Source organism: Chelonus insularis, unplaced genomic scaffold (genome assembly GCF_013357705.1).
Source record: "Chelonus insularis isolate UGA/USDA-ARS -01 unplaced genomic scaffold, ASM1335770v1 contig_397_pilon, whole genome shotgun sequence".
NCBI lineage: Eukaryota > Metazoa > Arthropoda > Insecta > Hymenoptera > Braconidae > Chelonus > Chelonus insularis.
Genome location: NW_023276552.1, coordinates 194,094 through 217,882, shown reverse-complemented (window position 1 = coordinate 217,882; position 23,789 = coordinate 194,094). Strand labels below are relative to the sequence as shown.

Genomic DNA, 23,789 nt, shown 5'->3' with positions numbered 1-23,789 from the left:
TAACACATATACTATAAAAGGTAATTTGTAAATTGCTCTAAGCAAAAAAGTTGATTGCACATGATTTAAAATGTATTTTTAGTTTAAATCATAATGCACATTACAATAGAATATCGCTCCTTTCGTGTGAGTCACATAAAAAGTTATCATATATTTTTCAGGAGTTAAGGCAGTCCGAAAGAAGTTTTCATGATCATCATCTATCAGGACGAATCTTTCTATTACATAGGTCCCCTGAAAAGTATTTAATTAAACTCATATTTAGTACAATTGAATATTTCTATGAAGTTATATTTTTACATCTTTTATCATTACAATACTTACTGGTTGAGGAGGACATGTATCAAAAATCATAGTATGAATCGTATACCAAAATAAACTAGTAGGATCAGTAACTGTTTCACAAAATGGGCGAGAAAATTGAAAATTGGTAGGTATATCATAAATACCTGATTCTGAGCGTTTTAGAGCTCTTATATGACCCTTATATAGAATTAAAAAACCTTTTTACTTAATATCTTTTGCAAAAATATTTTAATAATATTAAAAAGTAAACTCACCACAGCATCATCTGGAATGGGTTTTATTATAGTGAAATTGGCAAAAAATTCATTTATGTCACTGTCAGCATGAAAAAATACTTTTACATCTCTCAAAAACTCTTCTTTATAAACACGACATTTAAGATCATGAGCAACAATTTCTGAATTTACCTAAAGGCATCAAAAAGGATGTTGAAAAATCACTAATAATTAATCATGCGAAATACAACATACCTGGTTAACAAATAAATTAATAAAAAATATTAAGATCATCAATCTACAAGACATTATTATTATTAATATTTTATTAACTTCCAAGAGATTATATGTAATATGTTGGAGCTATGATGAATTGAAAGTAAATGAAACATAGCAAAAAACAATAGTAGAAAATTAAATCATTGAATTATTTTTATATAATTTTATGAAAAATTTCACAAAAGCCGTAGAATATTCTGAATGATAGTTTATATAATGCTAGATTGTATCTAGGATAAAAATAAAAAAATAATAACTCAATAATCCTCTCAGGTTACCATTACTCATCGGGAAGTTTCACGATCATTTTAATTACATCAATAATCCACTAGAACTTAGATCGAGAATTGTCTGATAGTGAAATATTTTATTTGCAAAGATTCGCAGAGATGAAACGTTCATATATTAATATGGATGACATAATTATCAATGATAATCCAATTAGAGATCAAATAACTATATTTATCTTTTTTATAATTATAAGTAATCAAAGTTATAAAAGATGAATTAAAAGTAACTTTCAATAATGTTTATACTGCGACCATTTCGTGGTTGGATAGGTCGATTATTATGATCATCATTATTTGCCAACTGTAAAGATCTGAACTTATGCATCTAAAAATAATTAAGGAAACATTTATTTTTGATAATAATGATTAACTGGCTATAAGTAGAAAGGTCGAACTTACTTCTGTCGTAGAAACAGGAAGTGGTTGAAGTGATACGAACCAAGCTACACCTTCTGTACAAGGAGGAGTGGTGAGTGATCCAAAATAAACTGCATAATTCTGGAATATTCCTTCATTTAAAAACATATGAGGTCTAAATGGTTGAATATGAATGTTTGAATATTTATTCGTTACTTCAGATGAATTAGCTAGAATTTTAGACAGTAAAAGACTTTGGTCTTCAGACGATAAAGCCTGTAAAATACATGAGCATACAATAAATGATGACTATGAATTATCTAAATGATAAATGATTAATAATAGTTAAGAAAATGTTGTACTTACAAACATAACTGCTACGACAGCCAATCCGTCTCTGTAATTTAATGCATTTGAGTAGGAATTATATCTACGGTTGAAATGAACCATGTGCATCTCCAGAGGAAAACTGAAATTTTTGAAGAGATCATATGTTATTGATTAAAAAAAATTTTATTCATGAACCTTCACTAATATATAATTAGCATTATTTTTATTGAATATTGAATTATAAGTTACCTTTCTCCATTTATTTTATGTTCACTTCCACTGTGATGATTCGTATTCCAATGGAAATGTAGATTTTCCAATTGATAAACATCATGAAGTGGTCCACCATGAATTTGGGGAGCAAAATGGTTCCATTCAAATTCAATTTTCACTAAAATCATTATATATGACAGAAATAATTAAATTTAATTTTTGTATCTTATAGATGCCTTAGTATTACATGTATGTCCATCGTTCAATAATTTAGCCATTGTAGGTAGTTCATGATAATTGAAGAAAACGAGATTGTTGTACCAATGTTGCTGACCAGAATTAACGAATAGATCAATATCAATAGGTGATTGCATTCGACCGTAACATTCAGCATGTTCAACTGACCAGGAATCAGGATTTTTGTAGTCGTAATCTATCAAATAAATAATTTCACAGTACCGATTTAATGAAATGGAATAAAAAATATAAATCATCAATTGAAAGAAAAAATTAATATTCAATACCTGCTAATGCTTGAAATGAATTAAATATTACGAGAATAAAATTTGTGGTGAGCACAAAAAACATTTTGCTTGATTTTTTAAGAAGAAAGAAACCAGAGATATTGTGAATTGCTGCTTTATATGAAATTCATTTGTATATTATTCATGAAACGTACCGCTTATCAGAGAATATTAATTCATACTAATTTGATGTAAAGTAGTATAATGATGCCTAAGAGGAAGATAGCTTAGATTCTTAACTCCTAAATTGTTATTTCTCTGGGATAAACCTTTTTTCAACTGAGTAACAAATATTCCCACAAGTCATAAATAAACTATTGTAATTTAATCTTTCACGCATTTTTAATTTAGCTAAAAAAAAAAATTTTACATCAATGGATTGAAAAATAAAAGAAGTTTATAACTTGAGTTCATAAGACAGTGCTTAAATATAAGTCATCAATCTTTGTCAATTAAATTCAAAAAAGATTAAAAAATAACCACTCCATGAAGGAGTGGTAGTCCTAAACAGATAAGAAATTCATTGCCACGCTTTGGAGTGGGACTAAACATATGATGGAGTCGGTTTGTTACTTCAGGACGAATTCAGGTGATGTAACTATAACTTGCAATCAAACATTGAGTATCTCTTCGTTATCTTCTTTTTGTCGATGCTGCATTATCGATTATTACATACATCACCTGAGAACAATTCAGTTGTTCTTCGCAATCATCTGTATCGAAAAGAGGAGCTGATGAGTTCTAATTAGATTGCAATTGTGATAATTAAATAGTTATGCCGTTTGAAGAATATTTTTTTAATCTGTAGAGCTCATCTTAGTTGACATGATAAGGTTACTTACTTGATGGTCATAATGTAATTGGTGAATAAATCGTATTAATATTAAAATGTAATTTAGGATATGGAATTTGCTAGAACATTGATCAGATTGTTTGGTATTATTACCGACTTCTTTCCATTTTATCACGCGAAAAAATTTATAGCATCAACTTTAAATTTTCATCTCCCTGTTTGTCCGTCAACCTCAATCGTACGTTAAAAAGGCTAAGAATTTATGATATTAGTGATTTAAAATCTGCTTATTAACTGCTTTCAATATTTATTTAATATTTTTTTTTAAAAAACTGTTGGTAACTAAATACATTAACTATTGACTTGTATTTGATTCCCCTAAGATCATTTGACCTTTTGGTTTTAATTTGTTTTCTATAATTTTTCTTCTTTTCTCTTCGGCTTCCTGTGTTCGCCTTTCGTGATTTTCAACTGCAAAATCGATTTCTTTGACCAATTTAGTTATTTTCTCCTATCAAAAACAAAATTGTTAATATAATTTGTTAATTAAGGTTAATAAGAATATATAGAAATGACTTTACAAAATATTTTCTTTGTTTTTGAATCCGAAGATATTGTTTTACTCCAAAAGGTACTGGTCTACCATCAGTAAAAGAATAGTCGGGTAGATTTGTTAAAGGTCCAAAAGCATTAGGATTTGATGGAAGTCCTTTACTATAAACATTAAATTTCATGACATTTATTATTAAAGATTTTTATCAGAGAAGATAAATATTTTTCTTAATTCTTTTTACTTACATTCTTCGCCAATCTTGATCTAAAAGACGTGAAGCTGATGCATGAAATCCCTTAGCTTTAATGAAACTATTATCTGAAGTTAAATAGAAAAGATTATTAATAAAAAACACATATTATTGCTCTAAAATAAATGTCTTGTTTTTACTTGTACAATACTGAAGTCCATTGATGATTTTATTAGTTAAAGTCATGATCGATGAATCCAATCTTGCTTCACTCCAAGTATTAATTCACTTTAATTATTCTAATTTTTTTAATACTAAAGTTTTACCGCTATGATAGAGGTTATAAATTGCTAAAAAACATTAACAGAAGAATTGCCAACTCAGCGAAAATACATTAATGATGTGTTTGATATGTTGGATACCGTGAAATGCGCAAAAACGTTAAAAATGGAACGCAGTTGGTCAGTCGTTCACGTAATAACCAACAAAAACGGTTTGACGGTTTCCTCGTGGCAAATTTGGCTGTTAAAGTGTATAATAAATTTTTTCCAACTTTAAACTAATATATATGATAAGATAACTAGCTGTTTTAATTATGGTCTCGGTGATGCAGCCGTTTATGGTAAGTGAACAAATAAAATACATTGGGAAAGTTATCAACCTTGCATTTACTAGCGGTTAAACAATTTTGTTAGCTATTTTTGACGAGTGATTACTCAAATTTATTGTTTTCTTATTTCTTTACATAGGATGTTGAAAGCTCAAGAAGTTACATCGACGAGCTGTATTCGCCAGACCCCCAAAAATGTTTACAAGCATTAATGTAAGTTGCAATTTATTCTAACCTTAAAACAAACGCAAATTAATAAATGAAGTTTCAATGATTCATAAAAAAAAATTTTTTTGGTTGACCAGATGTTTGAAGAACTCTGTAATTGGCAGTAACCGTCAAAAAGGTTCCGTCATCGCTCAAGGTGTAGTTCCACGTCTTCTTCAATTAATCAGTGACACATCGGTATCAGTAGTTGGAGAAAGAATTCGGTTAGAGTCTGTTGTAACGCTTGGCTCTCTTGCAAAAGGCACCGATCAACATGTTTTAGCATTGATAGACCTTGGAGTTGTACCTTTGATTCTTCAATTACTCTTATCAACACCTACTACTGATTCAACTTCGAATGAAAAGCCAAAAATATCGGATCTACTGATTGAAGCATGTTTAAGATGTTTAAGAACAGTCTTCCAACATTCTAGTGCACCTGTTCAAACTTTATATCAAAATCCAGCTCTTGTACCTCGTCTACTGTCTTTAGCATCAAGGTCGATCACTTGTCAAGTGTGTGTAGCAACAATTTTAACAACAGCATGCAAAACTTCTGAAGAACAAAATGCTTTGATGAAAGGTGGAGCTGTAGAGACCTTAGCTGCTCAATTAGATTCTCCTCTGGCTGAGGTCCAACTTCCGGCATTAGCTTGCTTAGCCAACATGTGCTATCAAAATCATCTGGTATCTACTGTAGTCGCGAATATGTCAACAGGTAAAGGATCTCAAAGTAAACCACTGCCTGCTCTTCTCGGTCAACTAATTGGACGTGAAAGAGGTTCATTAGTTCAATTAGAGGCTGCTAGATGTGTCGCTTATCTACACAGAGCTGGTGCACTTTCTTCAACGGATCCAAGAGTTGTCTATCGAGCTTTACCATGTTTAGTAAGACTCTGCCATCGAGATAGACCCCCTAGAGAGCGCGTAGCAGCTGCAGAAACACTTGCATATCTTACAGAAGTCGATACAGAGCTTCAACGTCTTGCATCAATCAGTAATCACCTTATACCTACCTTAGCTGAGCTTTTGAGGCCTCATCCTCAAGTTCAAGATGCTGCATTATGCCAAGATATGCGACAAGCAGCTTTTAGAGCTTTCGCATCTTTGGGAGCTAATGATGAAGATATTCGAAAAAGAATTATTGAAACGGAAAATTTGATGGAGTTGATCGTTTCTGGTCTTCAAGATCCTGGAGGTCCTAGAGTTCGTCTTGCTGCTGTCAGATGTCTTCATTCATTATCAAGGAGTGTGCAACAGCTCAGAACGACATTTCAAGACCATGCAGTGTGGCGCCCATTGATGCAGTTACTTCATGGAGCAGACAAAGGATTTGAAGGTCGTGGAGATGGTGAAGAAGATTTATTAACTGTTGCTTCAAGTACTTTGTGCAATTTACTTTTAGAATTTAGTCCAAGTAAAGAACCCATTCTTGAGTCAGGAGGTGTTGAACTTTTATGCTCTCTAACCAAGAGACCTGATCCTGCGTTAAGACTTAATGGAATATGGGCGCTAATGAATGTAGCTTTTCAAGCAGAACAACGTGTTAAATCTCAAATACTCTCGTGCCTCGGAACTGATCAAATATTTCGGCTCCTAGCTGATCCTGAGCCTGCTGTATTGATGAAAACACTTGGATTACTGAGAAATTTGCTCTCTACAAAAGCACATATCGACAGAATTATGGATGAACATGCTACTCATGTCATGCAAGCTGTCATTCTGGTACTGGAAGATCCGGATCATTCGGCGGATGTAAAAGAGCAGGCACTCTGCATCCTTGCCAATGTTGCTGATGGAGATCGAGCTCGGGAACACATCATGGCTAATGAAGACGTACTCAAAAAATTAATGGATTATATGGTAAGTATGTAAATCAATTGAACCATTTTGAACATAATTTATCTATATAGAGTTGCAAAATAGTATAAAGATATATTTTTCAAAATTATTTTTAGATGCATAGCAATGTGAAACTAAAAGTTGCGGCCATATTTTGTGTATGCAATTTAGTTTGGAGAGAAGAACCTGGTGCTGCGCAACGTCAGGCACGATTGCGCGAATTGGGACTTTATCAAATTTTACAGCAACTGCGTTGTACGAAAGATTCGCAATTGTTTGATAAGTATGTAACTATTAAAATTCTATGCTCAATAATAAACATAAATCTTTTACACTTCGTTAATTATTTTATATTAATTAATTTACAGGGTGAAGACAGCAATGGCCCAATTTTTCGATCCCTAAATTATGAAGACTTTGCTTAGACACCCTTGCCTAGAATTTTAATTTGGAAATTATTTTTTTAGCGAATCCTATGATGAACTTTGATTTATGTTAAATAACACTGTGATCCCGCCAATGCGTCTATTTTAAAACTAAAGACTAGAATTTTCCTTATGAAATGAATAAATGAATTTAAAAAATGAATTAGTGATTAAGAACAAAAATAAGAGAAGCAATTTTAGAATTTTCGAATAATCAAATGAGAATTTAGGTTTTCCTAGTCTCTTTAATTTATTGTTAACGTAGTAAAAATTGTTTTAAAAAAAGAAAAAAAAACTATGGAAGGTAAAAATTGTGGTTGAACTGATAAAAAAAAATCAAATCATGCACCCATCAATAATTTTTGCACTGTTTGGTATATTTTTTATCATAATCTTTATAGTAAATTTTATTATTGAATATTTTAATGTGGCAAAAAGACTCAAGATTACGATTAATTCCATAGTACGTTTCAATAAAATTGAACGCTTGAAAAAAAACACGAAACTCAAGAGTTTTAAGTACATTATTTTAAATATAATATTAATAATAATAATAATAATAATATAAGGTAAATAATTGTGACTAGCAAACTCACGACATAATGTATAGATATTTGATAATAAGTCATTTTAGATTTTCATCATCTTTGGTATAAATTCTTCGGCATTCATTTCATCGGAATGTAATGGAATGTATTAATTAACAATTCTGTGATATTATGGTTTGTCCTTCAGAATCTTCAATAATTCATTCAGATATTTTTTTTTTATGAAACAAGCTCATACCAATAGAATCGAGTAAATTACGTCAACTAGGCTGGTGCATTCCCATCTCCTGATTTTGATAGGCTCTCCATAGGATTTGCTAAAGGATCCAGATCCGCGAATAAATCCAACCATGAACTTCCTTTTTTTTTGCTTGTTTTTTTCTGTAATAAAATCATAATCAATTATTTTTTATACAATCGGCTCTTATTACTTAAATTCTTTGTATTATTGATAATTGGATTGATAAAAAAATTTTATAAACTAATAAATAAAAAAACATTTATGATTTTTTTCTTAAAAAATTAAAAACTGTTGATAGAATGATTTACATTAAAATTAAAAAATACATACAAATATTTCTATCAATCCAGTATTAATATAAATAAATATAAAAGCGTACTTTTTCGTCATTATTAAGAACCTTTGATGGTTTTTTCCCTGAGACAACATCACCTAAACTTTGTTTCAAAATTCCTGGAGGTAAAAATGTGTCTCCAGTCATTGAATCCCATTCAATATTCGCACTGGGCCCACTATTAAGTATATCATCTAATAATGCAACATTCTCAGAAGTAAGTAACTGAATAGATTGTTGTGGTTGGTCTTGACTAGAAGAGGACGTTACTGAAGCGTCACCGAAATCAAAGTTTGTATTTCCTGTAGTAAATGAGTCCATAGCTAAGTCTAACTCTGCAAGACTTTTTTCAAGCTCATTCATACTTTTTTCATCAGTTTTAAAATGTTCACTTGTTAAATTTCCAAAAAATTCTTCGAGTTCTTTATCATGGTCTAAGGCCAAAGATTCTTTAAATATGTTGTCAGCATTTTCACCTTTTTTTTCAGTTTCGTTTACTGGAGACATAGGATTTAAAGTTAAATTTAAAGATTCAAATCCGAATTCATCTTTAGAGCCATTCTCAATATCTAGCAGCTTTTCTTCTTTGCCATTACATTCATCAGTTTTTTTTTCAGGTTTCGCTTCCTGAGCTTCTTCAATATTGTCTTGATAGTCCGACTCAAAGAATAATAATTTATCTTTATCTTCAAGATCATCGTCACCACCCGTTTCTTTGGCAAGCTTTGTCGATGTCTCCGCTAGTTCTTTCACAACCATAAAGTCATACCGTTGATAACCCTTAAAACTATTGGCTATCGTAGCATAAGCTTGGGCAGACTTTTTTGTAAAATTTAACAATGTACTCTGATAGAGAACGAGAGCATGACTAAACATATTACATCTGGCAGCAGCTAAAAGATCAACTTTTTGCAAGCAGTCATAAGCTTGATGGTCAAAAGAAGCTTTACCACGTCTTACACGGGTCTGAACTTTTCTAAATCTCTCTAACTGTTTAGAAGTGTCAGGGTCCAATTCTTGGGATATGTTTTTCATCCAAGATAACGCAGCACGATATTCAGTGCGAGCTTTTTCCATAGATTGAACATTTTGAAGGGTATCTTCAATTGCTCGTTGTCTAAAAGTCTCAACTTCTTGATATAGACGTACTAATGGAGCTCGTAGTGTTAAACGTTGTTGACCTGAATAAGATAATGATTTTCCTACGGCTGACATCATTTTTCCAGCTCTCGTCTTATCTTGTTTCCCAGCTTCCTTTAAAAAACGTCCCATTGCATTCTCTTCCTGAGCTAAATTGCACAGTCGTTCTTGATATTTATCAATAACTCGTTGAAGATAAGAACATGATTCCTGAATACTTCGAAATAATTCCAATTTGGCGTCTAATTCAGCATCAGATGCTACGATACACTCATCTTCTTTTTTACCCAGCTTTCTAGATAATGCTTGCTTTGTGACCCAATATTGATGTTGCATTTTTGTAATTGTTGAATCTTCTGTTAAATCTGTACGTTGGACCCATCGATCAAAAGCATTTCCAGACACACCTGGTCCACCACGATCACTGAAAACACCCAAATTTTCAATTCTATGATACTTGTACATGTTGACAAGTTAGTTTAGTTGAAAAAATAAAATAAACTGAACAAATATGATATAGTAGAGAATGTACGGAGGTGGATTTCCTGCCTTAATCTTTCCTAAAGCAATGATAAGCCCAGCTTTGCATTGTAAAGTTACTTATTGTAATAACAAATGTGGCAGTAAATTGATATAAGTATCTAAGACAATAAAGAATTCAAATATTAATTTTTTACTTACTAAGTGTTCATCGTAGTGATTTTTAAATAATTTTTCTAGAATTTAAAGCTAAATTTTATTAAAAATCTACTTTTGTTGATATCCTTGATGTATTTAATAAGTTTGACACATACTCTTTCAGATTGTTATTATTATTTTGGTAGGGATAAGGAGTAGAATTATATTAGAACGTCCTCTATGAACCATCATAAATACTCATAAATTTTTCATTGTTATGTTATTTACAGCCGCTATCAGAACATAACACCAAACGCCATCTGAAGATTCCTTCCTTTTTGTAAGACGTACTGTAGGTGGGTGATCGTTTAATTGTTTATATTGTTAAAAATCCATTTATTTTATAACAATCCGATATTTTTACACAATTTTTATTTGTTAATAATAATCTTAAGTGTATAATTAATTATTTAATATCTTTCATTTTGTAAAAGTGTAATTAATTATTCTTTTTTTGTTGGTTTAGGTGCGATCATTTTTTTGAATAAAACACAATCAATATGGTAAGTTTCTAAACAATTTATATAAATTTTTAGACTTGTATGCATTAAATATTCGAAAATTAAATTTAATTAAACATTTACTTCAATAATTTTTCCCAATATATTTGATATGGATCTTTAGCATTGTTATCTTTCATCCTAACCTCAAAGTTTCACTTGTCAGGTTATATTATTTTAAAAATTTATTCATCATCACACATTGATTAAACCTTGCTTTATGAATATTTCAGCCTAAAGAAATCAAAGAAATCAAGGACTTTCTCCTTAAAGCACGAAGGAAAGATGCTAAATGTAAATATTTCATTCAATTATTGCAATTGTAATTTGATAATATAAATCTGAGTATGTAATTTTATTAATAAAAATATTTATTGGATTACAGCTGTCAAAATCAAGAAGAATGCTGAAAATGTCAAATTCAAAGTACGCTGTTCAAGATTTTTGTACACTTTGGTGATTACTGACAAAGAAAAGGCCGAAAAATTGAAACAATCTTTGCCACCTGGTAATTTTCATTTCTTCATCATTATTTCAAATATTAATCCATCAATGTGATCATTATTGATCATATTAATTTAATGATCCATAAATTATTATACAAAAAACTGATCAATGCCTATTATTTCCAGGTCTACAAGTTAAAGAGGTCAAAAGGAGTGAACGAATGTAATTTCATAACAACAATAAAATTATAAAAAAACCAGCACATTCTTGTAATTATTTTTTTCTTGTATATTTAATTGATTTTACAAATGAACAAGATTATTAATGTCCTAATATAAATATTCAAGGCAATTATCGCGTGCTCCAAATCAACAAGAAAGTTAGTCTGGGGACAGGTTGAAAAAAATGATTGTAACATTTTAGCGCTTATCGACTTACAGGTGTATGCTAATAACTTTGAAAAATAGTTATGGCTGATATATTAACAACTAAAACATGACCTAGCTTTTTTATGATATCGCGTGAGTTAAAATACCAATTATAATAGCATAATAAAGTTTTTTTTATAATATGTGATCAAGTCTGAATAAAACAGTACTCTATTGCAAAAAAAATAATATTACATTTTGTATCTTATCACTTTGGTATTATCATCAAGTAGAAGAAAGCGACAAAAATATAAGTGGCGCGCCGGCGCATTTTTCCTCAATTTATATTTAGCTTTGAGAATATCACAGTTTAAGAAAGTTATTCCCTGGGTGAGCATTAGTTTTTTAAATTTGAGTTATTCAATTGGTTGTATAAGTAATTATTTCATTCAAAATTTTGTATAAAGCCAATATTATTATATAGATTGAACGATGCGTTTATTTGTATCATATGTACCTACAAAACAAGTAAATTAGACTTTGAAGTTAACACTAGATACCCCAGGTGAGCCGTTTCCAAACATCTGGCTCGATCAATACAAGCATGTGACTAGTTAGTGTACTTCAGTTCACAATGCATGCTACACTCACGAGGGTTATTAAACAAATGTTATTGACTATTTATGAAACAAAACTGCTATTCAAAATCAGGTACTCCATTTTAATTATCATATTTATCTATCTACTAATAACCCTTGTCATAAAGAAAATATTTTATCGATATTCGTTTTCTTTTATAACTCCTTTGAAGGACGAAGATGTCATGTGTACCGAAAAAAATTGTTCGCTGTATTGGAAAATGCTCATCAGGACTAACTTTAGAAGAACTGGATAATATAACTGATCATATTCAAAAGACACTTAATGACTGTAAAGGGAGAAAAATATTTCGAGAATTTCTTCGGCAAAGCAATCGAGTAGATGATTTAGCTTGTTTAGACTTTTATGAAAAAATATGTGAGTTTATTGAAAACGACAAAACTGAAACGTAAGTATTTATGAGATGTTTAAAGAATTCTTTTGCTAAGTTCAACTTTGAAACAGATGATAGTTTTATGTTAATGAGAATTATCATGAAGGGTAAAAATTGTTTGAAATGTAAAAATGAACTGTGTTTTCAGTTCTTCTACTACGCAACCGAGCGTTAAAGTACTCACAGAGAATATAAATGAAGCATTAGACATAGCTGCAAATCTCTACGGAGTTCCAGAAATAGATATGGCGCTTTTGGAGAGATTCAGTGAGTGTTTGACGACACCCTGCAGAGCTGCTATGCTTGATGTGCTCTCAGATACAAAACTACGTCTCATGGATCATCTCACGAATGCTCATAAAGACTTTAGGATTTATCTACTTGAACCCTGTCCGAAAACTAAGTGACCTTTTATTTTAATTGTGATAAGTTTAATTTTGAAGGTCGAATGAATATTCGGAATGAATGGATTATGTATGCTACTCTACGACACACGCTTAAACAATACTAATATGCATAAGTATATTTATTTTTTTTTTCAAAGAATAGTAAATTATTTATGTTAATTTGATGTATGAAGTATTGTTATATCTCTAACTTTCGAGCTTGGCCTTCAATACTAATATATTTTTGTAATTCATTTATAGATAATAAAAATTATGAAAAATATATTCAGAATTATTCATTTGGGTAAATAATAAATAGACAGGATATTTTACAGATTTTTTTATTACTTCCAAATCTCGCTTAGAACCTGAAATAATTTTTCATTTCACAATCTAATAATTCATAATAATAATAATAATAATTAATAATTAATAATTGGTAATAATAATCATTGAATGATAATAATAATCATAATAATAATTAAGTTTAACATTAACGTCTGACAACGTCGAAGTAAAGATTATATATATATATATTTATATATAATATGTATATATATATAATATAAGCTATTCCTTGCCCAGACACACGAATGATATGCATGTTGTTACAATTTGTTGTTTGTTTTTTCCTATTATTACCCTTTTCTTTAGTTATCATTGACTCCTCATTTTACTTAATTTTTTCATTTACGTTATTATTATTATTATTTAACTTATCTAAATTACACGGGCATATAAATAAAATCTTATTGCTTAATATTTTTTTTTCTTCATCGTTCCATAAGTATAATTACATATGATATGTTTTTGTAGTCCCAATGATTAATATGCACACATTTGTGCAAATTGTGTCTCGTAGTGGACGAGACACATTAATGGACGGATTAAATCTAGATGCAAAATTGACATTACGATGGTTGAGATAAAATTTATCATCATCTCATTAACAAGACATCAATTTAGTTAATTAAATCTCTAATACTCATCTGACCTATCTCTCAAAATGTACCACAATCCATTAAACAATTTAACGTTTTTTTTTTTTTTTTACAATTTTCTTTTAATTTTTTTTCTAATGCATAATTAAAATTTAATAAATCCTCAACTCTCGAAATGTCAAGTGCATCTGGCAGTACTTGACGAGGCCTCAGATTGTCGTTACCTCGTTTCTCTAGTGCATCCACGACTTATTACATCAAATTACATTAGATTATTTCTTTCATTTGTAATTATTTATTAAATTACTTATTTACTTTCTTTTTAATATCACTATTTTTATAATTATTTAATTCACAACTAATTAAACTAATTCCGTGGATCCGCTGAAGAAAAATGATCACTTAAGCCTCGCCATTACTGATTTGGTTTTTTTTTTTTTCATTAAATCTATTACTTTTTTTTTGCACTCACTAAAACGTATTTTTTTAGTTTTTTTTTGCTTCTTTTTTTATAATATTTATCGGATTATTTCCGATGACTGCTACTTCGCAAAATTATCCTTTAAATATCACAACAACCTCACACAGAAAGCTGCACTATTTATAATTTTTTTTCATTTTTTACTTTTTTTCGCTTATGTCGAGACTTAAATCATTAATTGTTGCATTCACATCCAATTATGCTCTCATTTGCTGATCGACTTTCTCACTCTACTATTGTTTGATCCCTAAAAGGGACTCACATGCAAAAAATTATAATCTGACAAGTCTATTTAATTTTTTAGTTCATTTTTGTTGATTGCAAAGTACGGACAATGCTTTCATTTTCATTCATTTAACAATTCGATGTTTTTTTTTTCATTCCGTACGTATAATATTTGAATTACTAAAAAGCTGATATTTCCTTTCTACATTCTTTTGTGGGAGATTTTTTTCACTTTCGACACAACGACAATCGATGGTGCTGGGGAACACGCTTTTGCGTGTTACAAGCTCATCGTCAGTTCAAGTTCGTTCTAAATTGTTTTCCAAGGAGACCAATCTCGATACTCTCACCCTAACATCGTACGTACCAGGGTATTGTGATCGCATGTACGATTGTTATAAAATGGTTAATTTTACTTGGAACGCACGACACATTCATCAAAATCATTTTTGCACAATAAACATACAGTATTCATAAAATTTTCATTGTTTATGAATTTCTTATAACATTAATGAAGCCAATAGACGCAAATATAGTTGTTTAGTGATTTTTAAATACAAATTGAGAACTTGTTATGAACTCAGATACAGTGATTTACAATTTATCACTCATAATAAATAGGATGTCGTTGTCGATTTTTATTTTTCTCAACCTTCATTCTCGATATTATTTTCTCATGATTTTTGCTTGTTCTTTTTATAAATCGATCGTGATGCGGACGGACAAAGATCTGAGTTTTATTGTACCCAAGAAATCGTTCTTCTTACAGTTATTCGCACTCTATAATTTAAAATGCCAAAGAATTTTGTGGCCAGAGATACACCAAGGAAATACTCATTCCGTTGACTCATCACGATCGTTTTGCATCATTCGAATGGACTCAACCAGTTTTGTGTTACACAATACAATCGTTCTGGTACATATCCTAATGCCTTAGTAAGCATTAGCAATTTTATCCATATCCTTTCTTTTGTTCTTAATACAATTTTTAACGATCAATTACAATAATAAGAATAATTAAAATGCTGAGTTTTAATATATATTATAATATTAATAATAATTAATAATAAAAATAAAATATCAATATAATATTTCGCAGTAAAAATTAGATTATAAGAATTAAAAATAGTGTAATATAAATTGATTGTGTTGAATATCATAAATTAATATATGTGAGGTGTTTTCGCTTTTAGTCTTTGGATTAATGCAATTAAATCTGTACAGTAATCTTTGGTGAATCGCATTACAAATTAAGCGGATTCAACATTTATATAATTACAAAAGCATTCAAGTATAATTCATTTTTTTTTAAAAAATAACTATTTCACTAAATAATTTTATAAGAGAAATCTAAATTATAAATATACATTTAATTTAGTAAATCATTCACGGTCCGATTGGTGAAATAGCTTTCAAAACACCGATCATCATTTTTTTCTGTTTTTCCTCGATTTTTTCATCTACTTCTTTCCATTTTGCATAAAATTTTTTTTACATATTTCCAGACAAATCTCTTCGAGTCACGCAATGTTAACGCTATAAGCTCTGTTTTCTCTAAAACTCTCCCATTACACCAAGAGAACATAGAAAACGATCTCGGTTCCCGCTTGGCCAGTTCGAGAAGGTCTTTCACCTCCCATCTTATTCTTCTTTCATATTGTGGCAACATAACCGCCATTTTTTCCCTCTTAGTTCCTCACTCCTTCTTTCTTCCTCTCTTTATTATTACCATCATCATTTATTTCTTTTTTGCTTTTGATATTTCGTTGAGTAATTTTTTGATAAAAAATAAAAAATAACGCCAGATAGTAACGAGCGTGACAATAAATTGAACAATAAGAAAAATAATTGAAGAAATTACATTGATCGATTACACTAGTTGCAGTATAAAATATCTGATTGACATATAACACTGTTATTAATTCTATGATTAAAATTAATTGTCATCAATCCTCGTGTTCTTACAATTTCATTTCTTTTTAAGTTTTCATCATTTCCTTTTCGTCTTATTTCACTTTTTTGTACGTATATTACGACGGTTTCGTGGTTTCTTTTTCTCACACTTTCGCAATAGATTTTTTTCTTTTTTTTCATTTTATTACAATCTTCACTTTTAGTTTTATTAATTCGTTATGTTTACAAATATTATTAATATTTATTATTAAATCTTATAAGTAAGTACCACACTAAAACATACGTGTATATAATTAATTAATTCAATTTATTTATTTGTTTATTATTTAATAATTAATGTGTAGCAATTACTATCTAGTGATATGAATTAGTTTCACTTGTAAAGCACTTTTAAATCCAACCTATTTTTTTTTATTTTCAATCCATTTCTGACTGAATATAAAATGTTTTTAAAGATACTTTCCACACTTGCAGAAATAAAGTTTTTCAAAATTATCTTATAGATTTAAAATCCTCCGATTTATTTATATTTACGATTTATAATAAATTAGTAATTTTTCTAAAAAAAACAAAAACATTTTTTCTTCTATAAGAGAATTGTTTCTTCTTCCTTTGATAAATAAATTCTACAAATTTTTTATACATTTAATTTTTATTCCTTTTTTTATTTTTTTGTTTAAATCGGTTCCTTCTCAAGAGAGATTTGTCTTGCTAAAAAGCCTTGAGGGACGTTTTTTTTCTTTTTTTTTCATGCGAATGCGAAGCATTAAAGGCTGGACAAAGAGTACAGAGGGACAGGGTTATTCTTTGGACTTATAGGAGATGTAATGGTGGAATTAAAAGGATAGAAAAAGAAGGAACTAGTGGTGAAGTTGAGAATATAAGAAAGATGTTTAGTTGAAAGAGAAGGGGAAAAAAGAAAGGCTGCAAATTAGAGCGGCGAGTTCGTCGCGGCGTGAAATTGGAAGTAAGCACGAGTCGTTTACGCCGCTAAGATTTCCGGTACTGAGGGTTATAAATCCTACGGAATGCGACGTTCCGTCGAGCTGTATCTTCAAGTCCTTATTTTTCCAAAATTTTTTTTATTAATTCCATTTTACCTAATCACGTTCATTGACGCTTTTTCGATTTCTATGGGCCATTTTTATCAAAATTTAACTCAAAATTTATATTAAATTGACAACAATGAGAAAAACTACAATGTTGTCTAGGAAAATTTATTAACAAAGACTTGTTATGCTTTTATTGTTGGACATAAACAATAATAAACAAGCAATGAACTATTGATAAAAATGACCCTTTAGCCTATTTAATTATTTAATTAAGGCCTCATATATTTCTTCAATCTACTTTCAATCAACTCTTTATGATAATTCATTGTTACAGTTTTTTGTTAGAAATTTCTCAATAAATAAAAATCTTTCAAAGTGAGAAAAATCTTTAAAACTTCTCTCAACTGTAAATCCGATCACTTTAACATTTTTTATTATTTTATTTTATTCTCGTTCACAATTTAAAGATTCGATTCGCAAATTTTTACGCTCCCTCGACGCGGAACGCCATAGTGAAATTGGATGCTAGAAATTTCTTGGAATTTTTAAATACATTTTCAACAGTTTCATGATGAAATATTTAAATAATAAATACATAGTTGGTAAATAGCTTGATAAATATTTTTATATATTGTGTGTATAAAAGTTGTTGAAGAATCCAAAAATTTACTTTCTTCATTCAAGAGTATAATAATAATAATAATATTAATCGATATGTCTTTTATTTTTGTTTTTTATTACTTAATTAGTTTTTTATTTTTTAATATTAATCATTAAATTGATTTGATATGTATTAATTTTATCACGAAATGGATAGAGCATTATTTTCTATATATCGCTAAATACTTTCACATATTTTTATCCTAATAAGACCCTTTATCAGAAATCGTTACATTCTATATAATATTGAATACCAATCAGGCAGTTATATTATTTACTATTGTACAGTAGATCTCTCAGAATTTCCCGCTAGATGACTGGTTAATAGTTGTCTACATATTTACACTTTATGTGAAAATGTTGATGATGATACGGGAAAAAATGTCTACTGCATTCCAAATAAATACAATAATATAAATAATATCAGTATCAGTAATTATAATCATAATCATTATCAAAGTAACAAATACATGCATTTAAAGGACGGTAGCGTTTAAAGGAACAAAAGAAAATGCTGAATGATTGGCGCGATTTGGTCCTGAAGTAGAAAAATAAGAAGTTTAAGTTCATGTATTCCTCCGAGTTATTTTATCATTTTTCTTTCATGTTGAATTTATTGTTTACTTTTTATTTTTTTTTTTCTTTTGCATTTCATATTTTCTTTATTATCTTTGTTTTACTATTTTTCAATTGGCGATGTCACGTAGCACATAACTGATATGTTCCGTTTTTTTTTTTTTGAAAGATATAGTGACATGTATTTTCAAAACTATACATGTGTATTTGTGTGTCTGCACGAGTATAGCACTATAAACTATCATTTTCCCTTTTTTTTTCTACGAATATGACGGCGGATGTCAATAAATCACGATATCTTGAACATTATCCGCAGCTTATACTACTATTATTACTATATATTACTATTAAGTATTACTTTATTAGTGATTTTTTTTTTCTAATTTTTAAAATCAAATCAAATTTTCTTTCGTTTTTTTTTTTCCTCTCTATAATTAATATATAACACTTTTATTTTACACTCACTTTCATACTGAACATCACTTGTTTATACCGTACGTATGAATTTGTTAGAAGTGTCTACTATTATTATTAGTTAATAATATAAATGCCCGGTGATGTAAGGAAAAAAGGATATCCCAGAGTTATTTATCGTAAAGTAAATTACAAGTGGCGTTTATAACTCAAGTGGTGACATGTACGTTGAACAAAAACGTCAAGATTAACATCAAGTCGTACGGATTACTGTTAAAATAGTAGTGAAAAAAGATGGAAAAAGTGTTGAAGGATAAGGATAAGAGAAAAAAAAAGGAATTAAAAATGGGGTTGGATTAATCCGGTTGAAGCGACGGCATTTGACGATTACACAGGACGTGACTTACGGTACAGTTAGCATGACTCGACCAACGGGAAGGCACTTGGGCAAATTACGTGCCGAGTTGGCCGTTCTAGCACACGGGGCACACCTTTGCTACCTTATTATAAATACACAAACGTTGTATATTTTATATTTTACTTTTTTTATCCCATCGATGCGATTGTTTTCACTCATATCTTAGCTTTTTTTTTTTAATATTTCGATAAATTACACCTTGTCCTCTCAATATACCTTGCCTTAATCCTATTGATATGTTCGCATTCGTAATAATTTATTTTAATGACTTAATACTTTTATCCCTCACCTATAAGACAATTTATTCAATTTCTTCCTAATTTTTTTTTTTGTTTTAGTAGTCTCTTAATCATTTCATCACTATTTTTCACTTTCATTCGTTTTTTACTCAACATCTCTCGCACAAATGTTTAACATTAAAATGCTCCTTATTTATCGCGATATTGATGATAATAAAAACATAAATACACGTTTCTTAGGGCACCTTTGGTATGAAGCTTGATGTTCGTGTAAGGATTGAATTTTTACGATGATTGTTTATATTTTCTTCTCGATTAATTATTTCCATTATTTTACCTTTCAATTTGTCATATTATTTAACTTTGTTTTTTTTTTTTCTAATAAACATTCATTCATTTTCATTGTTTTTCACAACATTCCTACTATCTTCTGGCTTACATTCAATTTCATTCAGCTATCAAAATCGTTTTAACTTTTGTTGCCATTCATACTACTATTATTATCATTTTTATTATTATTCAATCTTTTGAAGTTCGATGATGAATCAGCATTTGCTTTGTCGCAAGTATAGCCATAATTTTGTTGAATTAAAAATTTAATCAAACCTAATACAACCTTCTAAAAGTATTGAATAAAGTCATTTATATTTCAACAATATGTACTTGATAGATTTTTTCAAGTAAGATATTATTATTTTAAGAAAATACTTTGTCAATTACATGATATCAGTTTGAATAATAATATGAATAATAATAGTATTATGATGAATTAGCTAAAATTTAACAATTTCGCCTAGAGATTCTATGAAAATAGATAATGATTAAAAATAGACAATGACAAAATTTAAACTGATAAAACAAAGTTAAAACGATAAAAGTATTTATTTCTAATTAAATTTTTCTTGCATTTTCTCTTCTATATTTTTCTTGCATTCAATTATCCGGTGAATTTTAATCTTTTCTGGCAGAGCAACGTGCGTCCACATGGTCACGTTCTTCAAGTCGGTTTATTCGTCTTCTTGACTTGAAGATGTTGTTGAAAGAAACCGCTTTTAAGAGACGTCGATTTTCTCGTTTCTACCTCTCACTTGGTGTCTAGTTCTTTTCTTATTCTTACTTGCACACGCCATAACGTTGGCCTTGTTGGTCACTCGAGAGATCCCCTTTTGCCTCATCTTCTTCACATCCCATTTATGTCGATCTTAAGGTTGCCCGTTTTTTTCTCCCTTGGATCCCTGGAAAGCATAAAACATAATGTTAAATAAATTACTTGATTATGTTTTTTTTATTTTGGTTTATTTACTGTTGTGAATCCATTTGAAAAAAATTAAAATAAAAAATTAACACTCATTTTAAGAACATATTGATGATGTGAAAATGTTCTTGGGTAAGTAAATCAATCACTAATATTTATCATTAGCAAGTTATTTCAAATATAATTTAATAAATGGCTTGTAAACTATATACACAACCTTTATTTTTTATATTGTTAAGCGTTTTTATTTAATTTCTCAATTAAATAGTGAAAGAAAAATATTTAAATAGCACAAGCCTTTCATGGATTGTTTAAAAAACTGTAGGCAATCAGTGGCTTATTATAATATAATATACAGACATTCATTGACGGAATAAACGAGAGTAGATCGATAATAGAATTGCGGTCAACTAAGTATCGATCCGAGTCACATAAAGTTGAAAAAAAAAAATAAAATACAGAAAATGTTTATTTGATCAGTATAGTAATTAGTGTAAGTACAATAATAATAATAACCACATAAAATAGTGCTTAATGAAAAATTAAAAACAACCACAAATGATAGATGGAATTTAATTTAAAGACAGTGACACAATATATATATATATATATATATATATATATGTATGTATGTTAGAGTTTAGGTATGTGTGTAAATAATAATGACCAAAAATGATAATGATAAGAGAATATGGGGAGAAAATGCAGTAGAAAATAGAATGAATTTATAATAAAAGATACCATCTTTCATATTATATTGTACGTGAAAGCGTGAATGAAGACAGGAAACGAAAGTTTGTAATAAATTAGTGGCCCGCCTTAAAAAACATGAGTCATTTAATACTTTTATTATTTGAGAAATGATCAAATGAAAAAACAAAACATTTTTTCTTTCTTCAAATAATTAAGTCGTTGGCGACCGTTTCAGGGCAATTGTACCATAACAAGAGAAAAATTTACTGTTATAACTGTCAACCAATTTCTTTCATGACTGTAACAAATTCTAAAATAAAATTTTTTCCTCCATAAAACTAGAAAAAAATGGAATAAAATGACTTTTAAAACATAAAATAAAATTCAACGTGTGTGTAATGACATAAATCAATGCATGATAAAATGTGAAACTTTAACAAGTATTAATTTCTTTGTAATTTTTGCTCGTAAACTGCATAAAATAGAACGATATTTCCTTGTTGATATAATATATTGGAATCATTGTATCTCTTAATTACTAAATTATACAGCTGCTGCTCTTATTACACCGTACAAACTATTCTATGTATAATTGCAAGTAATTATTTGCATTTTCTTAAAGAGGTATAACGATAAAGAATAGATTAACTGAGTTATATTAAACCAAGTCTTGATGGGAATTTTTTTCTGATGATGCTAAAATAATTACTTTGTCATAATCCTTTTTAAAGTTAATATTAATAAGCTTGCGAGTTAATAGAATATAATGCTTTAATGTGATCTCATGAAGAAATATAAAAATGAAAAATTCATTCTGGCTGTCAAAAATTAACACTGATTATTTTTACTAATATTTTCCATGGGATTATAATTAATTTTTCATTTTTGAAGTAAATAATTAATTTGGAGTAATTTAATTTAAAAGAGTGGCTAACTTAAAATTATTTTTAACTTATTTTACAAATAATTAAGATGATTAAAAGCTTAAAAAATGTTCATTTAAATTATTACTTGGTGATTAATAAAAAAAAATTTTAACAGTTTCAGAAATTAAAAATAAAAATATACAAATGATTCACTGACATATTAACATTGACCTCAAAAGTGTCATTAACCAATTAATAACAATCACTTAACCATTACCATCAACAAGCTTTATCATGAAAAAAATATTTTTCAAAACCGTCAACAAAAATGACTGGACAATTAGCATTGAAAAAAATTTTTTAATAATCTGAGAGCTTGACAGTCGCACAATAACAATAGAATTTTTTTGTTTGAAATGGTACTTAATTTTTGAACAATAACTTGAGACTTACACAAATGTGTGTTGTAATTATCTCTAGTACAAACAATAATGATAATAATAATGATCGTAATAGTGTGACAACCAAAAACAAAAAAATAAAACTCACAAAATGAAAACAAAAAATCAAAAGCGCCTTCAAGTGAATGTGCAACACGATTAGATAAAATGAAACCTACTTCGATCCAGAGATTTGTAAAGCCCACCTCGGCCATTTTCGACTTTGCATATTCAATTCTTATCGGTCCCCGGTCGGAGGAGAGGAGTAAGGATCCTTGAAGGGCAGCCATCGCTTGAGCCGCGTAGCGAACGTCTTGAAATTCGACGAAAGCCACGGGCGAACCTCCCTTTGTGTGCATACGAAGCCGACAGAAACCAGTAAAACTGTGCACAAATAAGAAAAGCGGTACAGATACGGTGCGTTTTTATTTTTTTTCTTTTTAATTTATCGTTAATTTGTAAAGAGCTTTTTTTTTTAGTTTTAGAACTATTTAAATATATATATATATATAATAAAAATGAATTAATTATTTACAAATAGATGTTGAATTAAAGTTGATGAAGAATTTCAAGAACCGTATTACACTACAAGATCAAGTGTTATTTTTATTATTAAATATTAGTGTCAAGTGACGTCAGTGAAAATAATAATTTATATAATATCAGCGCCATCACCTGCATTTAAGTGGCGGTAATAAATTTTACGTGCAGTAAAAAATATTTTTTTACGGACGATTTCTATGGAATTGCAAAATAAAAAGATGATGATTCAAGTTAATTTAGTAAAACATGAAAAATAAAGAAAA

At 29.1% G+C, this 23,789-nt stretch overlaps 8 protein-coding genes across 17 annotated transcripts in view; 3 read left to right on the top strand and 5 right to left on the bottom strand.

The window, feature by feature from the left end:
* Positions 1-78: 78 nt before the first annotated feature.
* Positions 79-883, bottom strand: LOC118067798 (uncharacterized). The gene is made up of 4 exons (XM_035084751.1): positions 777-883; positions 561-713; positions 325-483; positions 79-234 (listed from the first exon to the last, which is right to left on the bottom strand). Exons 1-4 carry the CDS (start codon positions 828-830, stop codon positions 79-81), a joined length of 522 nt encoding a protein of 173 aa, XP_034940642.1. The 5' UTR covers positions 831-883.
* Positions 884-997: 114 nt separating this feature from the next.
* LOC118067712 (carbonic anhydrase-like) lies at positions 998-2,907 on the bottom strand. Of its 3 annotated transcripts, XM_035084604.1 has the most exons (7): positions 2,515-2,907; positions 2,238-2,423; positions 2,027-2,168; positions 1,814-1,916; positions 1,664-1,723; positions 1,490-1,588; positions 998-1,415 (listed from the first exon to the last, which is right to left on the bottom strand). In XM_035084604.1, exons 1-7 carry the CDS (start codon positions 2,576-2,578, stop codon positions 1,308-1,310), a joined length of 762 nt encoding a protein of 253 aa, XP_034940495.1. In that variant the 5' UTR covers positions 2,579-2,907; the 3' UTR covers positions 998-1,307. The 3 variants fall into 3 exon arrangements, with proteins under 3 accessions (XP_034940495.1, XP_034940494.1, XP_034940496.1); XM_035084603.1 differs by having other exon boundaries at positions 1,490-1,723; XM_035084605.1 differs by lacking the exon at positions 1,664-1,723.
* A 142-nt stretch (positions 2,908-3,049) lies between these two features.
* Positions 3,050-4,488, bottom strand: mRpL52 (mitochondrial ribosomal protein L52). 3 transcript variants are annotated; one of them, XR_004690418.1, is made up of 6 exons: positions 4,251-4,488; positions 4,106-4,178; positions 3,889-4,021; positions 3,658-3,818; positions 3,357-3,559; positions 3,053-3,227 (listed from the first exon to the last, which is right to left on the bottom strand). XR_004690418.1 is itself a non-coding variant. In XM_035084600.1 (5 exons), the coding sequence occupies exons 1-4, from the start codon at positions 4,294-4,296 to the stop codon at positions 3,663-3,665; spliced, it is 408 nt and encodes a 135-aa protein (XP_034940491.1). In that variant the 5' UTR covers positions 4,297-4,488; the 3' UTR covers positions 3,050-3,559; positions 3,658-3,662. The 3 variants fall into 3 exon arrangements, 2 of the variants coding, with proteins under 2 accessions (XP_034940491.1, XP_034940490.1); XM_035084600.1 differs by having other exon boundaries at positions 3,050-3,559; XM_035084599.1 differs by lacking the exons at positions 3,053-3,227; positions 3,357-3,559 and having other exon boundaries at positions 3,598-3,818; positions 4,251-4,485.
* On the top strand, positions 4,473-8,094 carry LOC118067706 (armadillo repeat-containing protein 8-like). The gene is made up of 5 exons (XM_035084596.1): positions 4,473-4,672; positions 4,800-4,873; positions 4,966-6,730; positions 6,826-6,992; positions 7,078-8,094. Exons 1-5 carry the CDS (start codon positions 4,646-4,648, stop codon positions 7,112-7,114), a joined length of 2,070 nt encoding a protein of 689 aa, XP_034940487.1. The 5' UTR covers positions 4,473-4,645; the 3' UTR covers positions 7,115-8,094.
* On the bottom strand, positions 7,915-10,203 carry ICA69 (islet cell autoantigen 1-like protein). Its single transcript, XM_035084597.1, has 3 exons — positions 10,079-10,203; positions 8,303-9,821; positions 7,915-8,063 (listed from the first exon to the last, which is right to left on the bottom strand). The coding sequence occupies exons 1-3, from the start codon at positions 10,087-10,089 to the stop codon at positions 7,947-7,949; spliced, it is 1,647 nt and encodes a 548-aa protein (XP_034940488.1). The 5' UTR covers positions 10,090-10,203; the 3' UTR covers positions 7,915-7,946.
* Positions 10,204-10,304: 101 nt separating this feature from the next.
* Positions 10,305-11,284, top strand: RpL38 (ribosomal protein L38). Its single transcript, XM_035084602.1, has 5 exons — positions 10,305-10,371; positions 10,542-10,578; positions 10,809-10,869; positions 10,961-11,083; positions 11,208-11,284. Exons 2-5 carry the CDS (start codon positions 10,576-10,578, stop codon positions 11,246-11,248), a joined length of 228 nt encoding a protein of 75 aa, XP_034940493.1. The 5' UTR covers positions 10,305-10,371; positions 10,542-10,575; the 3' UTR covers positions 11,249-11,284.
* Positions 11,285-11,370: 86 nt separating this feature from the next.
* On the top strand, positions 11,371-13,029 carry LOC118067709 (uncharacterized). Its single transcript, XM_035084598.1, has 4 exons — positions 11,371-11,780; positions 11,875-12,101; positions 12,202-12,438; positions 12,572-13,029. Exons 2-4 carry the CDS (start codon positions 12,025-12,027, stop codon positions 12,828-12,830), a joined length of 573 nt encoding a protein of 190 aa, XP_034940489.1. The 5' UTR covers positions 11,371-11,780; positions 11,875-12,024; the 3' UTR covers positions 12,831-13,029.
* Positions 13,030-14,760: 1,731 nt separating this feature from the next.
* The window catches only part of cpo (couch potato), a 46,509-nt gene continuing 37,480 nt past the window's right edge, over positions 14,761-23,789 (bottom strand). For 5 of the 6 annotated variants that reach the window (XM_035084817.1, XM_035084815.1, XM_035084818.1 and 2 more), the window contains 2 exons: positions 23,163-23,367; positions 14,761-20,964 (listed from right to left, as the gene is read on the bottom strand). In XM_035084817.1, coding sequence (XP_034940708.1) covers positions 20,932-20,964; positions 23,163-23,367 — 238 coding nt within the window. In that variant the 3' untranslated portion in view covers positions 14,761-20,931. The remainder of the gene's footprint in view (positions 20,965-23,162; positions 23,368-23,789) is intronic. The other variant, XM_035084820.1, reaches the window with a different exon arrangement.